This window comes from Camellia sinensis, chromosome 13, assembly GCF_055761805.1.
Source record: "Camellia sinensis isolate YWXY chromosome 13, ASM5576180v1, whole genome shotgun sequence".
Classification (NCBI taxonomy): Eukaryota; Viridiplantae; Streptophyta; class Magnoliopsida; order Ericales; family Theaceae; genus Camellia; species Camellia sinensis.
This window is the reverse complement of record NC_138973.1, coordinates 82539527-82555729: the sequence shown is the minus strand read 5'-3', so window position 1 is coordinate 82555729 and position 16203 is coordinate 82539527. Positions and strand designations below refer to the sequence as shown.

The following is a 16203-nucleotide window of genomic DNA, read 5'->3' as shown; positions in this document are numbered from 1 at the left end:
TCTGTTAAAAATCAATTCAACCAACCCAACGACATTGCTGTGACATAGAAAGCGGAACAATAAGCATTCTGACATGAAAAGGCCATCTTTCCTCAGAACATGGAAGAAAAGAAGAAAACAAAAAGCACAAAAGTTGCATTGATCAGAATCATAAAATAAAAGAGGTCAAATGGATTATTATGGTGATATATTTCGCTAGCAGTTGGCAGCGTAGCAATGTTATCATCAGTTTTAACTAAGCAAAAATAACTTTATTCTGATAATCATGTTGCTACCCCACTCTTCATGCGGGACCTAACTAGCCGAGAAGAAAAAGAACCAAAAAAAAAACACTTCATCAGTTGACTCCATAGACCCACTTCTCTGCATTGCTTGTGTAGTTAACCAACTCTTCTGGTTTGAACCACAAATTGATTTCATCCTTGGCTGTCTCAGGGCCATCACTTCCATGGATGATATTTCTGCAAAGCGCAACATTTCAGATTGAAAATAAAAAGCCCAATACAAGTTGTGCTATTTAGAACTAATGAAAGAAGTTCATGAAGTAAAAATTATATTGTCGACTTCATAAACCTTAAGAAAGGCAACTCTGGAAGTGAAAGACAGCTTGGTAAGAGTAAGGCTCCATTGATTAGAAAGGAAAAAAATGGTATAAAGTGAAAGTGAAAGAAAAGAACATAAATTTCGTACGAGCATTCGATTAGAATGAAAATTTTGCAAGAAAAAGAAAGAGATTTGAAATTTTATAAATAATCCCTTGCATGCACAAATTTAAATGTTCTTGTGCTTTCTTGAAGAAATTCGAAAGTTAGTCACAATGTTAATATGGGTTGGTTGTATTGTAGTTTCCATCACTTTCATGTTAAACACACTCAGAAAAAGTTTCTAGTTTTTCTCTTTCCTTCATTTTCTACTACTTTCATCTGAAACAAACTGAGCCTAAAGGAAACAAAAAATCAGAACTGATTTAAAACAATACCTGCCAACAACAACAGCTAGATCACCTCTAATGGTTCCAGGTTCTGATTTCTGTGGGTCTGTGGCTCCAATGAGCTTCCTCCCATATTTTATCACTCCTTCACCTTCCCAGACCTATAGAAGTAAAAAAAAGTTTGAATTCAGCTAGCTGTTAAGTTGTCAGACAAGGAAATAGGAGTCAAAGTTCTTCTAACCATTGCAATAACAGGGCCAGAGCTAAGGAAGTCGCAGAGGCCATTGAAGAAGGGTCTTTCCTTGAGATCATGATAATGCTTCTGCGCAAATTGCTTTGAAGGAACCACTATTTTGATTGCCACAAGCTTAAACCCTTTTCTCTCAAAACGCGATATGATTTCTGAAACCTGGAACACAAAGAAGCTGCCTTAGGTCAGATATTTCAATTCCACCCAACCAAAAAATAAAAAAATAAATAAAACAACTATTACAAACTGTTACCATGCAACTAGTGGTGTAACATACTAAAGTGTGGTAGTAATCTTACCAGCCCTCTCTGCACTCCATCGGGCTTGATAGCAATGAAAGTGCGCTCCATCTGAATAGTGAAGAAAAGGTGCATTAATTTTTACCAAATAGATGAGGGGAAAATGATGATATATGGATGTTGACTATGGGTAATAATATAGAATTAATTGCTAATTACAGTACCTCTGCAGCATGTGCCTCCTGCTCCTGAAGCATGTAGGCTGCAGTAAAAAGAAAGGGTTACAAAGGAAAAATGAGGATTCGGAGATTAAACAAGCTTTCAAGTGATAAAATCATGCAACAAAGATCCAGTTAGCCATGGCTATCACATAGATAATCACATTATCTGTGATAAGCATCCAAACCCTCTAAACAAGTAGGGACAAAATCGATGTTTGTCATAACTGTAAATAGTTTTGTCAATTATCACCGCAATATTAGTTGTAAATCATAAATGGATAGAAATCAAAAAATTCAAGGTACATGGACTATTTGTGAACATAATAGCATTGATCTATCACGACTATGATTTTTTTCCTGAAAAAATTCTAAAGTTTGTGAAATTAAAGCTAATGAATTTTAATCCAGCTAACAAATTGAATGAATTGGCATGAGATCAGATCAATGCAGGAAGTATGATAGCCCACAACAAATCTTTCAGTTGGGGATCAAGATGTAATGTGGGGAGAAACCCAAGCAAGAGCTCCAAACTTGAAAGACTCCAAACACATTGTTTCAACCCATTGCCATGCTTAAGCACAGTGTAATTGATGTAGAAGAGGTCCCGGATGCCACGATGTTAAATCTTCAACAAGGGACAGGGCTCCTCTTCCTCTCTAACCCAACCTAAGAAAATGCTAATTTTCTGTCTTCTCACAGTGAAGATATAGGACAAGTAAGTGTGATGTTTAAGTCAGCAAAAATCAAATCAAACAGATTATAAAATAGACAAAGACGTAAATAGACCAAAAACATTGAAATGTTAGATCTAGGCCTTCCATTCATTTATCCATCATCCAGTATCTAGTTCTACAAAACAAATGCAAATCAATAACAGGAAGCAGGATCCCAAACAGCCAAATGCAATAACATTATTCATTCTTACAAACCAAAGCCATTATTTCGTTACAAAAGGGCACAAAGTACAATATATCACTTCATACCAAAGATATGAGATTCTGCACATACAAGGTGGTCAAGGTATAATCAAGTACAAAATATCAACAAAAAAAAAAAAATGAAATTCCACGTACTTCTTGGCTTCCTAGAAGCAGGTTAAAAGAAGCTCAAATAGAATTACAGAAAAATATGAATACGTTTCTGTCAAAACCTGCAGCAGGAAGGGCAAGAGCCCCAGAAATCCATCCTCCGGACACTTTTCCAGAATCCCTCCCATATGAAGCTAATAAAGAAGGCAGCTTTCCTCTGAATGAAACTGCTGCAGCTCCAGCAGCAGCTCGACCTTCTACAGTTGTAGACAACACAGTAAGTTAATACATTTATGCATATATTACCATGTATACTTGTACTATAACGTATGCAGAATGCATATGTATCTGATATACGCGCATGAAATGTTTATAACATGTCTAGTTTACAAAAATTCGGTTAAGTAATGAAACGCACAGTAACAAGAACAAAGTCAAGACACTGTGAGCAGAACATACAACATGTTTAAATAGATGAGTGACTAGATCTAAAAAGAAAGAATTCAGATGAATGCACTAGAAGTGGCAATTTACACCCCAAAAAATGTGGAAATTTGCAAAGAACCAACGGGACTAGCCCGCTCGGCCCGAACATCTTAGGAGATCAATGGTTCGAATCTTCCCACCTCGTGTATTTGTTGTGAATATCTGTCCCACCTTTTGGGAATTTTTTGTATTAATTATGTCATGTCATTGGGTTTCATTTTAATATCATATATAAATCTAAAAATAAAAAATAAAAAATAAAAATCTACAACAGAGCTGAATACAGATTCTTATTGAAAGTCCACATAGAACAAACGATTACACAAATTGTAGAAAAACAATACAATATCTTTTAAAATAGGATGAGAATACAAGAATTGAACTGTGACTATTATCAGAACGAATCGCTCAATAAATATCAGATGAAAATCAAGAATTTACCGAAATCAAATAATCTACTATATAAGATATAACAAACGCGTGAATTAAATACTTTTAATAAAACAAAAATCAACAAATTTTCGAAAAGTGCAATTCAAAGGGATTGAAATGTGGGAAATTTTACCAGCAAAAACATGAAAGGTCTGCTTTGAAGAAGAAAGCAGAGACTTTGCAGCACGAGAAGCAGATCTGAATACCTGAGACCTCATAATGGGTGCTCACAAGGTGGTTAAGAAAAGCTCTCTGTTTTGTTTGAAGCTTTGGCTGTAGAGAGAGAAGTTTAGTGTGTGTGTGTGTGTGTGTGTGTGTGTGTGTTTGTGTTGTGAGGAGTGAGAGTGAGGAGAGGAGATGATAGCTTTTTGTGGTGAGATAGTTCCGCTTTATTTGGTTATTTGAAAAGAAATTTTAAAAAATAAAAGAAAAACATAAATAAAATAAAATAAAATAAAATAAAATATAATTATATTTTATTTATTTTTTACCTTTCCCTATTCAAATCTTTTCTAAAATTCGTTAATCAGGGTTAATGTGAAATCCTTTATTAGAAATCTGTAAACGACGCCGCTTGTGCAGCTATATGGATTCTGACGATCATTTTGTTGTTTGGTTATCATGATTGCTGAAAGAAAGGCGGAGGGAATGAGTGTGGGAAAAAGGAATCAAGATTCTTTTGATTCTCTCCTTACTTTCTTATTCGTTGAGTCATTGGGTTTATTTTAAGTTTAATTTTGAAAATTTTAATTATTTATATTTTAAAATTTGTTAATTATATTATATATGTACAAAATTAAATTAATCGGATATTAGAAAACATGAGTTTGAAAAATTGTTTATTAAATTTTAAAAAAAAAAATTTTAGTTCAATGATCTCAACACGTAATTTCTGATATTCGATCAATTTGATTTTTTATAGATATGATATACTCGATAAATCTTAAAATATCAACGGTTGGAATCATCGAAATTAGACCAAAAAATAAACCCAATGGCTTAACAAGTAAGAAAGTAAGGAAAAAAAAATTAAGGAGAGGATCTTGAACGGAAAAAAGGACCTACTCTGCCTCTCTTGTTTCACTGTTTTTTTCTGTGAGAATAAAGGATTTTACTTTCCCAACTAAAAAACGAGAAGATAAAAAATTATAATATTAATTATTAATATTTATGATATTTTCTTACATTTTTATAAATATATTTGACTGATACCGTGTCAGTGTAATTTTTTCAAAAAATAATGATAAATTATTAGTAATATTATATTTATACAATTTCTTTCTTTACAAATCTTCCAAATGAGATGATAAGATATAATACAATTTCTATACCAATTGAAGCGTGTAGATAAAACATTTCCATTTTACTTGTCACCTCATTCGAAGGGATTCAAGGAGAAATTGCGTAGATAAAACAATTTTCATAAATTATAGGTTAAGTTTGTTTCAAATTTAAATTATCTCATTTTGATTATTTAAATTATTTATTTTATAAAACTTTTAACATATATCATTCATTTGAAAAAATATAGATTGATCTGTAACATTTTTATTTTACCACATGTAACTCTACAAATAAGAACGACAAGTATGATTTTGTAATAAGTCATTCATTTTTTAAAAATAAATATAATACAATGAAAATATTATACTTGTCGGATCGACGTAAATTTTTTTTTATCAATCATATATACAAAACGTCTTATAAAATGAATTGTTTGAATCATCAAAACAAAAGACATAATGGGCATCTCGCCCCTCAAGTTTCAACTTCAAATTTGAACTTAACATAAGCTCAAACCTAAACTATACCACATTCCCTAAGATTTAGCAAAAATATATTTAATTTTAGGGGTACTTATGTGTAAATCCTAATAAGTGAACTTATTGTCTAATAGGTCATATGGAAAAAATTTGTCATAAAAAAAGTCACTAATTTTAAGTTTTAGTGACAATTTATAAAAATCATGACAAAAAAAGTTACTAATTGTCAATTTTTAGTGACATATATAAAAAATTATCACAAAAAAATTATTTTTAGGTACAATTTTATCAAGACTTATTTTCAATAGGACTTGATGAGAATTAAGTCCAACTATTAGAACCTATTAGTAGTTTACCCTTAATTTTTATATACTTTTGACATAATTGCATCAATCTCTCCTAATATTTTAATTTATATAATAGTTTGATCATTTTTATCAATAATTCGTTAGCTATATGAATGAAAAAAAAATTAATGTTATCATCTTTTATCAACTTAAATATTATATTTATCTTCATTTATTTCGATATTTATCCACAATTTGCATTAGTTTCGGTCAATTCGTTTTGTTAAAAATAAAATATGTGTAATTATATTAAAAAGTATAGAATTAACTGTAATTTTTTTAAAATCCTAAGAGAAGTGAGTGTAATTTATCAAAATAAATAAATAAATATAGGAAAAGGCCCCTCCCCCCCCCCCAAAAAAAAAAAAAGAAAAAGAAAAAAAGGTCGAATAACACGATCAAACGAAGGACCAGACATATACTTAAATGAATGGATGGGTTTTTTTTTTGTAAAGTGCATCAAGTAACCAATCTTATAAAATCTTATTTACCCATGCATTTTGTGTATTTCCATAATTATAACCGTTTATTTTTTGTAGAGCCCTAAGTGTATATCATTCATAAAGAAAAATAGATTGAATTGATAATCGCAACTTATTTATTTTCTCACATTTGTCTCCAAAAAAATGATGGTCTATTTCAAAAGTATATTTATCATCTATTTTTTCGGAAACAAATGCAAGAAAATGAATAGCTTACAGTTATCAAATCGACATAATTTTTTTTCATGAATGATATAAATAAACTAAAAGTCCAAAAAAATGAAGGATTGTGAGTCCTACAGATCACTGAAGTTCTCTTATGTTAAAATTTAAAATGACGATAAACCCAATTAAAAATACTTTTGATTAATGTGCAAAACACTTTTTCTAACTTTTTCAAATATAAGGCAATTTACCCACAATCTTAATACTAAACAATGGACCAGGATCATTGTTAACATTGATCATAAAACAAATAATAAATTTTCCTGTTAGCCAAAAATAAAAATAAAAAAACCTTTCTATTGAATGATTTGTCTTTGAGAAAATGACGGGGGATTTTTTGTATAGGCTTAACCCCATCAAACTTTTTTATTACTCTTGTTCTTATCTATTTAAGCCAGCAGTCAAACAGTGGAAAATAATTTCGTTTTCACTGTCCTTTTTCCCATGCTAATTCGGTAGCCAACCATATATGTTTTAAAGCTTTATCATAGAGGAAGCTTCCCTTTCCTTTGGCACTATAAAGTAAAACAAACAATACTTGACATATACACATCAAGTGATGTGGACAAAAGTAACATATTCTTGCTAACTAGAACACTTCTAAAAATATAAAAATCAATCATAGAATTAGATACAAAACTTTTACATAATATGAGATCCGTTTCATGCGAAAAAGTTATACTCAATTCTATAATTAATTATTGTGTTTCTTAGACTTTTTCTAACTAGAATTCAATTGTGAGAGAAGTTCATCTTCGTTAAAAATGCATCACTTCTCTTTAGGCCAAGTTTGGCATGTCTTGAAAAAGGCAAAAAGTCAAAAAGTCACTATCCTATTTAAGTCACATCATCTTATTTAAGTCACATCATCTCTCTAACACATCACTTCAAACCCAACCCAAACTCAACCCATATTTCATAAAAAGTCAAAAAGTACACTTATTTAGATCATCCCAAACAACCCTAGTTAACTGGAATCCATCTTAAAAAGGTTAATGTTCCACTTGTATACTTGTATCCTAATATATTTGGAGACATAAAACATCACCATCTATCTTCTCCAATTGAAGCAAATTAATGTGATCCATTGATGTAAAACATCGCTATACCGGAAAAACATGCGTCTAATTCCTCCACAAGCATTCTGTTGGGGTAGTGATCGCAGATCCAACGAGGTAGTTTGGGAGATGTGCCCCGACTTTAATTTTTGGAGTAAAAGTATTTGGTATTTTTACACTTATGACATGCTACTTTAATCTATATGTTTTTATAGTCAAAAGAGAGACAACTATCTCTATATCTTATATCTTTCTGATCATAGTGAAAAATCACAGTGGATGTAACCTTAATTTATTGCGAATCACATAAATTCCTGTATTCTTATGTGCTTGCTTTTTGCTTCTTTTTTTTTTTCCCCCTATTCATTAGGTGTATCAATTCCTAACAAAATCTAGTGACAAGTGGGTATATTGACTATTCTCTTATATTACATAGACATGCAATAAAAAAACCTCTCACAAATTCAACTCATTGAATTTCCATTGATATGTGAATACAATAATTTCCATTCATTGTATTGTTCACTTTGAAAGAGAGATTGGATGAGTATTTACTACTCCACAAACCTTGACATGGTGTAGATGAGGCCGATTCAGATGTTCAAGAAGTACAATGTTGGTGGCATACATGATTCTATTTCAAACTTCTAAACATGAATTTTAATGAAATCAGTAGATACAACACCCTTTATTATTACACCAGAATGTCATGTTATGTACAGAACATTATGATTAAATTTCGCGAAATCACTGCTAAGTTACATGTCGGTTAATCCGAGGTAAATTTACTTGAAATTTTGGACATATTTACAAGTTACTGTTACAGATGAATAAAAGATTTCACTTCTTTCTTGAATCATTGACAGCAGTTCTATCGGGTTCTGACTTGCAGTCAACTTGTAATGTCGTCAACCAAGAGTCCAGCTGAGAAAGAAACAAAAAAAAGTTTAGATGAAAAAAAGTGGAAATTATGAATGTAAGCGTTCATCAAAGAAAACAACTATGATAAAAATGAATGTCTTAATACTAACTGTGCATTACCATTTATTCTTGTGCAAAGAGAAAAAGGGATTGTTTGGAAGTGAAATATCAAATGAATTATGATGATGCCAGTCTCTAGTACAACGTAGAAGTCATTATCATTTAACAGATTGGAAAGAAATTATTTCGGAAAATTTTTCTTTTCTTCTTCCAATAGGGGTAAATAACCATTTCCTAATAAGCAAATTTAGGCCAAGTTTGGCAAGTTGCCAAAAATCTAAAAAGTCAAAAAGTTACTCAAAAAGTTAAAAAGTTATCACTAATCACCAAAAGTCAAAAATTACGACTGCACAACTCCCAATTCTAATTTTTCCCTACACACTAATTTATACAATTTTTTAATACACATTTTTTCATAAAAAGTCAAAAAGTTAACCCAAACATCCATATTTTTTTTCTCAATTTTTTAGTTCAAAAAGACAAAAAGTGCACTTATTTAGCACATCCTAAACAACCCCATGACAATCTCAACAAACATGTACCAACAACACCTTATCACAATGCTCATAAACAAGTGACTGCAAGCTTCGAGTGAGAGAGCATTGACAGTAAAGGTAGAACCATTCAGGCCATGTTTGTTTGGGCGGACTGGATTAGCATTCCCATAACTAATAGTCCTAACACTATGAATCCGTTGGATTATATATCCTATCTTAACTAATAGTCAAATTTAAAATAATTAATCCGTACTTCAATTGTTTAACCAAACATCGGATTAATAATTTTATTGGACTATTAGTCCAATCCCAAGCTCATGTCCACCCAAACAAACATGGCCTCAGTGTGTTTGGTTTAAGTTTTCTGGATTAAGTTTTTTAAAAATTGACTTTTTTGGTTTTCGTGTTTTTTTGTTTTTGTTTTTAGTGAATATTTTTTAAATTTTAAACATTTTTTTTACTTTTTAAAATGCACCTTACTTAGATGTATCTAAAAAGTAAAAAATTTGTGAAAAAATATTTTAAAAAATTAATAAATACATAAAAAATACAAAAAATGTACTGAATTCTTGTATTTTTTTTTTAATATTTTTGGTATTTAGTGAATTTTTAAAAGATTTTTTTTACAATTTTTTTTACTTTTAAGGTGTATTTATGTTAGATGTGTCTAAAAAGTAAAAAAATTGTTTAAAATATTAAAAAAATTCAGTAAAAACAAAAAAACACGAAAAATAAGAAAGTAGAATTTTCTTAAAAGTGTTTTTTAAAAAGTGAAAACAAGCAAGGTTGCTATTTTTTTTTCCTTCAAAATTTAGGAAATGATAAAAAATCAACATTCAATATCATCACCACAGAGGATGTTAAATTATTGGGTGTACCTGTACTTTGGAAGCACTTGAGCACTCATATCGCAGCCCATGAACAGTTAAGATGTAAAAGCAATATCGAGTTTCCCCATCTTCTCGTGTAAAGCATGGCAGAGGACCTACTTCAGTGATATCAGATAGTAGGGTGGAGTCCTGAGGACTCAAATCTGCAAAATATTTCTTTCAAGATCACTAGAAAGCAAGTTTTGTGCATTTCCTCTGAGTTCCAATGATAAAATATGCATGGAGGGATTGTTGGGTGCTCAATAATGAGTTTCATAAAATATGTACTTTGACCCATAGATGGACATGAGATGCATTGGGAGAAGAAACAAACAACTCTTACTGATCATATTACAACCTTAAGTGGTTTCATAAAAATTTAGCATATTTTTTTTTTTGATAAATAAAAATTTAGCATATGGTTTTAGCACAAACAAACTGTGGCAAATTTGAAGCTAATAAGCTAACACTGCTTCAAAGGAAAATAACAAGCACGACATATGCCAGATGTCGTGTATAAACAAAATTAACAGAAGTTAACACTAATTCAATATAATAATTATTAAAAATAAAAAAAAAGAAAAAGAAAAAGAAAAAAGAGAACACTATTAATTTAACTCTCATCATTTATGTTTTTTTATGGATAATCTATTAATTATTTAAATGTAAGCAAAAAGTAATAAACATCCAACATCCATCTAAAGTACAAAAGAAGGGGAAAAAAACTAGTTGGTGTGTCCCCGGCGTGTCTCTTGAAAATAAATAAATTAAATAAAGCGACATGCTAGCTGGCGTGTCCCGCATGTGTCCCTGCCGTGCCCCTATGTCTGACACTACTACAACACCTGTTTTGGAGTGTTAGTCCTTCATAGCATGCCGGATTTCATATATAATTGTAACAGAACATTTAAGCGGGTACCAAAGACACTTGGAAGTAAAAAATTCCAATAAGTTACCTGTTGGCAACAAATAAAAGAAGATACATGGTCCATGAAAGACAAGAAAGCGTGGAAGCCAGTCATCAACTTCAGTATCATCAATAGGAGGAGGTTCACCAGGTAATGCTGCCCATCTCTATCAAATAAAATATATAAAAGATTATCAATGGATGTTAGCAATGTGCACACACAGAGCATTTCAAAAACAAAATGAAAGTGAAGACGAAGATAGTACAGTTCGGATGTATAGATAGCCTGAAAGACGAGAAGATCTCAAAATTTCATCAACATGTTCCAACCTGTATGAAACAAAACGATCTCAATTTTGATAGTTGATAAAGGCAATTACAAAGGAAACATATAATCCAGTCTCAAAAATAAATAAATACGAGAGAGAAAGACAGAGAGAGAGAGTAGTACTGGAATCAAAATATAAGATCCATATGCATGCTTGTGCAGTGTATCCCTCATGGCCAATGCAGATGTGTAAGTTTTATCCAAAGCAGTGTTACCAGAAAATGATTATACCATGTTTTGGAAGTTTGGAACGTACATTCTGAGACAAAGTATATTTTTGTTTCAAAGTGATCGATTTAGTGATTTAAAGCGATCCAAATTTTTTTACTATATATTTCCTTTGAAGGATAAAAAAATCAAATATAAATAAATAAAATCTAAAGAAAATTTAGTTTTGACATGACAAAATGTCATAAAATTGTTATAATGCGCCTAGAAATGTGCTTTTATATCATTAGTTTGAAAAATAATGAACTATATTTTAACATATGTCTAATAGTTTAAAGAAACTCTTTAGAATTATCTTAAATTCTAACAGTGTGATATATACAATCCTACATATGGTGTACCCCGTTCCCGTTCCCGTTCCCACTCCTTGTACTAGGAAGAATTCGCATTCTGGGTAACATAGATCCAAATATCTAAGGCATACACATAAGCTACATGATTTTACCACTTTTTAAGTCAATTTTAAAATTCAAATACAAGTGACACTAACTCCGTCTTTTGTGTTGTGTTGAGAATTTATATCATAACAGGCAAACAATTTTGTCATTGAAAAAGTTAAAAATAAAAGGCCAGAAAAAATATTTAGAAAGAAAACCAAAACCAAGGATCAAATCTCCTTACTGAGCTTTCAAATGAGCTTCTCTTTCTTCTAAATCAGCAATTTCAGATCGAAGGGATTGTATTTCCACAGCTGTTAACACAACCTACAAGTCAAAATCACAGTGGTTATCATGAAATATAAAAGATAAGAACAACCAATACACAGGCATCTAATAGACAATTCAATCAACCTTTTCCTGACCATTGGTGCCAGATCCCCATGGTAGTCCCCGTAGACTAAACAAGTTTAACATGGACACAGCACTTCTTAATTTTCTTCGAGCCCACAAACGGCGATGCAACCTATGCTAATGCAGAATAAGGAAACTAAACCGAAATCAATTTGAAGTATATTGCCTTTTTTCCCTCTTACCACTTGCAAGAAAGAAATACCTCGAAGTGTTATCTGTTCTTGGATGTGCAATAGAGGAAATTTTCTTTTGAAGAGAGTCCACACCAGGCGTTGAAGCTTCAAAATGATCCCCAAAAACTTTTATTCCCCGAGGACCATCATCCATGAAGTTTACTCCCAATTTGAAAACCTATAATCAGAAATAGATAATCCACCTTCATATGTCCTAAAAAAGAACTCAGGTTTAGCATACATGAATTTATTCCTTCAGTCACAATGTCATCTGCCATCAGTTAGATACTTATAAGCTAGCAAGCCTATAGTTGCTGAGGGATAGAGAAGTATCTCTCTCAGGAATGGATAATTTACATTATCACCCTCCAAGTTAAGCCACAATTTCAATTTGGGCCCGCAAGATTTCAATTTTAACAATGTTCACTCAAAGTTGCACCCAAATTCAATGTCATCCGTTTGTCAATAAATGTAATTGAATTAATAGAAATTAGGCATTTGACTGTCCAATAACCTACTTAAAAATATTATTGACCATTAATACCTTCATTTGAATGACAGTACACCATCCAAGTTTACCCAAATTTGAATTTGGCCCCTAAAATATTACCTCCAAGTTTCACTTTCTTTCTCTAGAAGGAATTCACCATCACTTATTCCATTAACAAAACCCATCATCATCATATCCCACATTCTCATTTTACAATAAACTTATCATCCTCCACTAAGCATCTCAATCAATGAAATTCATTATACCTATCGTATTTTTTCTTTCTCAAACAAAATTGACCTCCACATCTCTTATCCCAGAAAAACCGCCAATACTATTTACCTTAACTTATTTTTGTCTACAAAATGAAACCCAACATCCCATTTTCCATTAACAAAATTGATCATTTATCCCTTCTGCATGCCTATTTGTATATAATTTGAAGGCAATGACTGATCAAGATTAATATTGAAATTTTACTAAAAATTCAAAGGTAAGACAGTTGCAATTGAAATTTCAAGGACCAAAAATGAAATTTGGATGAAACTCAAATGGTGGAGAGTGCTAGCCAAAAGTAAGTAGAAAATGATCAATAAACTAATTATTTGATCATATGATAACCACATGCCCAGTTTTAGTCTAACCTAATGACAAGTACTGACAGAGGGATAATATTAGAATTCAAGCATATTTCTAGGAAATGGGGACCAAAGTGACATTTTGGTCTTATTTGGAGGGTAATTAATGAAATTTACCCCTTTTGAAGTTAAGCCTGCTTTAGTGGAATATAGATCATTTTAATTTGCATAAATAAGCTTCACCCCAACTCTAGGGACTAATAAAATGAAGCTAATTATGTTCTACAATTTGGAGCGCAGTGTGACAGAACTAGTAGTTTTGTAGTGACTATGTGGAATAATAACTTCCTTAATGGTGTGTATTCTCAAGAGTTATGATATTCCATAAATGTGCCTTCCTTCCCCAAACCCCGCTTTAGCTGGAGTCTCTTGTACAGGATCGCCTTTTTTTCTTTTTTTAGATGTGCCTTAATGTTGAAATTTCATATTAAAAAAAAGTTCATATGGTAAAGGAATAGAGGGAACTAATAGGTGATGTCCTTAGTTCTCTATGAGTAAAAAGCATGGCAATCAGATGAAACTCACAGCATGACAAGAAGATCGAGTTAATTCATTGCTTATAATAACAAACAAAACATGGAAGTTCTAATTGCAGTTTCCTTAGACACTCCAAACTTACCTAAGAGAGAAGTTCTAATTTTTGCATCCTAACATGCATTGCAAATGTATCCCAAATCACCATTCATTATACCCGATCATGTTCCTCAATCACCTAACATAAATAATCAATACTCCACCTTCTGCACCAATCATACAACCATGGAGCACCACGTGGCCGTACTCCCGGACTACCGACATGTTTATTTTCAATTGCAATATCTTGGACAGATTCAAGTTGAACTCAAACAAAAAATCTCATCCAAGGCCAAACTATTTGGGATCAACCATGCATTGCAAATACCATGTTGACAATCTTCTCCATCTAAAACCTGATCTGCAAACCTTGAGGTTGTGGGTTCAAAACTTGAGGGGAGCCACTTTGTGCAAATATTGCCAAAAAAAATTATGTATGTACCCAATCTAAACACTCGCAGACCTCCATCCAATGCGGACTAAACTGGATGTAATATTTTTTGGCAAATGCTAACTAGTGCCCTTACATTGTTTAATATTAGAATTGGAGTAAAAAATGTCTTTAAAATAGATGAAAATGTTAAAAAGTACATTGAATTTAGTGAAAGTGCATCATGTTTTCCCCCCTTTTTTTTTGTCTTTTTTGTCTTTTTCTTGTGCCATAGGCCACTTGTTAGCAAGACCCATATTTTTTTTGTTCTGCAACAGATTACTTTTACATATCATCATTCATTAGAAAGTATTTTATTAAATTGAATTAAGCTAAGAGTCATCATCAACAAGATGATCAAAGCAGTGTGACAAAATTTAACCCAAAGCTATTGCTTCCCATGTTTAAGAGTTAGACTAACCAACTACAGATGGGAAAGGTTAGAAGAATTAAAAGTTCAATTTATGAAAATTTCCTCAAATTGACAGAACAACCCCATGATTCTCCCTTACAAGCTGAGAAAGAAGAAGAACAATTCAGAGCCTCACTAAAAAAGAGGGAAAAAAGGAACAAATGCTTGGTTGATTTGTTGAAAGGCACAAAACCCAAAAATTTATCTTCTATTAAACTCAAATCAGTTGATATTCAAAAACCCAATTCTACATGAAGTTTTAACACCACAAATTTAACAAAAATCAATAGTATATAACTATATACATATGACTTAGATGTAAAGTAGATTATAATCGGATAAATAAAAAGATAGGTGGAGAGAGAAAAGGGTTTGCACCTTTATGGAACTTTGATAGAGAGATGGAGGACGAGGAGGAAGAAGAGAAGCTCTAATGAAACTTCGTTTGACCCACTGGGAAGCATGATATGTGACTGGTTGGTTGGTATGTCTGATGAGTTGTTTTATTCGTTGTGGTTTGTGTGATATGACCGATTTAACCCCTGGGACACGTTAGGCAATTGGTAACTTTGACATTGCAACTCAGATCTCGTTTCACAATTTAATATTTTAATTTAAAAATTAAAAATTTATTAAAAATATTAAAAAGTGAATAATTGATGTCAAAAAATTAAAAATTTTCTTTTCATTGTGCTTTTTATATATCCTATCAAAATTATTTTAAATATATTAATTTTTTTATCTCTTATTTTAATTAAAATTTTAAAAAATATTAAAATAATCAATTTCCAAACTAATCTCAACGCACGAATTTATCTTATCTGTTAAAAGTTTTACAATGGTGGTCTGTCCACTTAAGGGTAGAGGACCACTTAATTATTATATTATATGGCCTAAAAATACGAGTAATTTATCTTGTCTTTTAAAAGTTTTACAATGGTGGGGTGTCCAATTAACGGTGGAGGACTACTCAATAATTATAAGACTTGTGCCTCATTTTGAAATGTATTATGAGCTTATTTTTATGATTTGAACCGTTCATTTTGTAGGATTTGTTGAGTACTTCAAACCTACCAAAAATCATATTAATCAGATATCAATAACTATATGATCGAATTGCATATTTTTATACTATTTTTCAAAAGAAAAACTTCTTGTCTATTTTTTTTATTATCAATCATATAATTATTGGTATCTGATTAATATGATTTTTGGTAGGCATAAAGTACTGAACAAACCTTACAACATGAACGGTTCAGATTATAAAAATAAATCCATAATGCACCACAAAATGAGGCACAATAGTGGCACAGCAGTGACCCAAACCGATAATTATACTATATGGCCCAAAAATAAGGAATGTTGAATTATTGGGGCTTATAGTTTGAAATTTGTATTATTTTAATTTTTAATTTTTTAATTAT

The 16203-nt window shown here is 31.4% G+C and overlaps 1 protein-coding gene across 1 annotated transcript; it reads right to left on the bottom strand.

Annotated features, from left to right (window-relative positions):
* Positions 1–151: 151 nt before the first annotated feature.
* LOC114285620 (uncharacterized) lies at positions 152–15279 on the bottom strand. Its single transcript, XM_028228685.2, has 15 exons — positions 15158–15279; positions 12266–12414; positions 12064–12175; positions 11894–11976; positions 10983–11046; positions 10766–10883; positions 9819–9973; positions 8327–8386; positions 3721–3793; positions 2792–2926; positions 1645–1682; positions 1481–1531; positions 1173–1340; positions 980–1092; positions 152–461 (listed from the first exon to the last, which is right to left on the bottom strand). Exons 2-15 carry the CDS (start codon positions 12388–12390, stop codon positions 338–340), a joined length of 1419 nt encoding a protein of 472 aa, XP_028084486.2. The 5' UTR covers positions 12391–12414; positions 15158–15279; the 3' UTR covers positions 152–337.
* Positions 15280–16203: the final 924 nt, after the last annotated feature.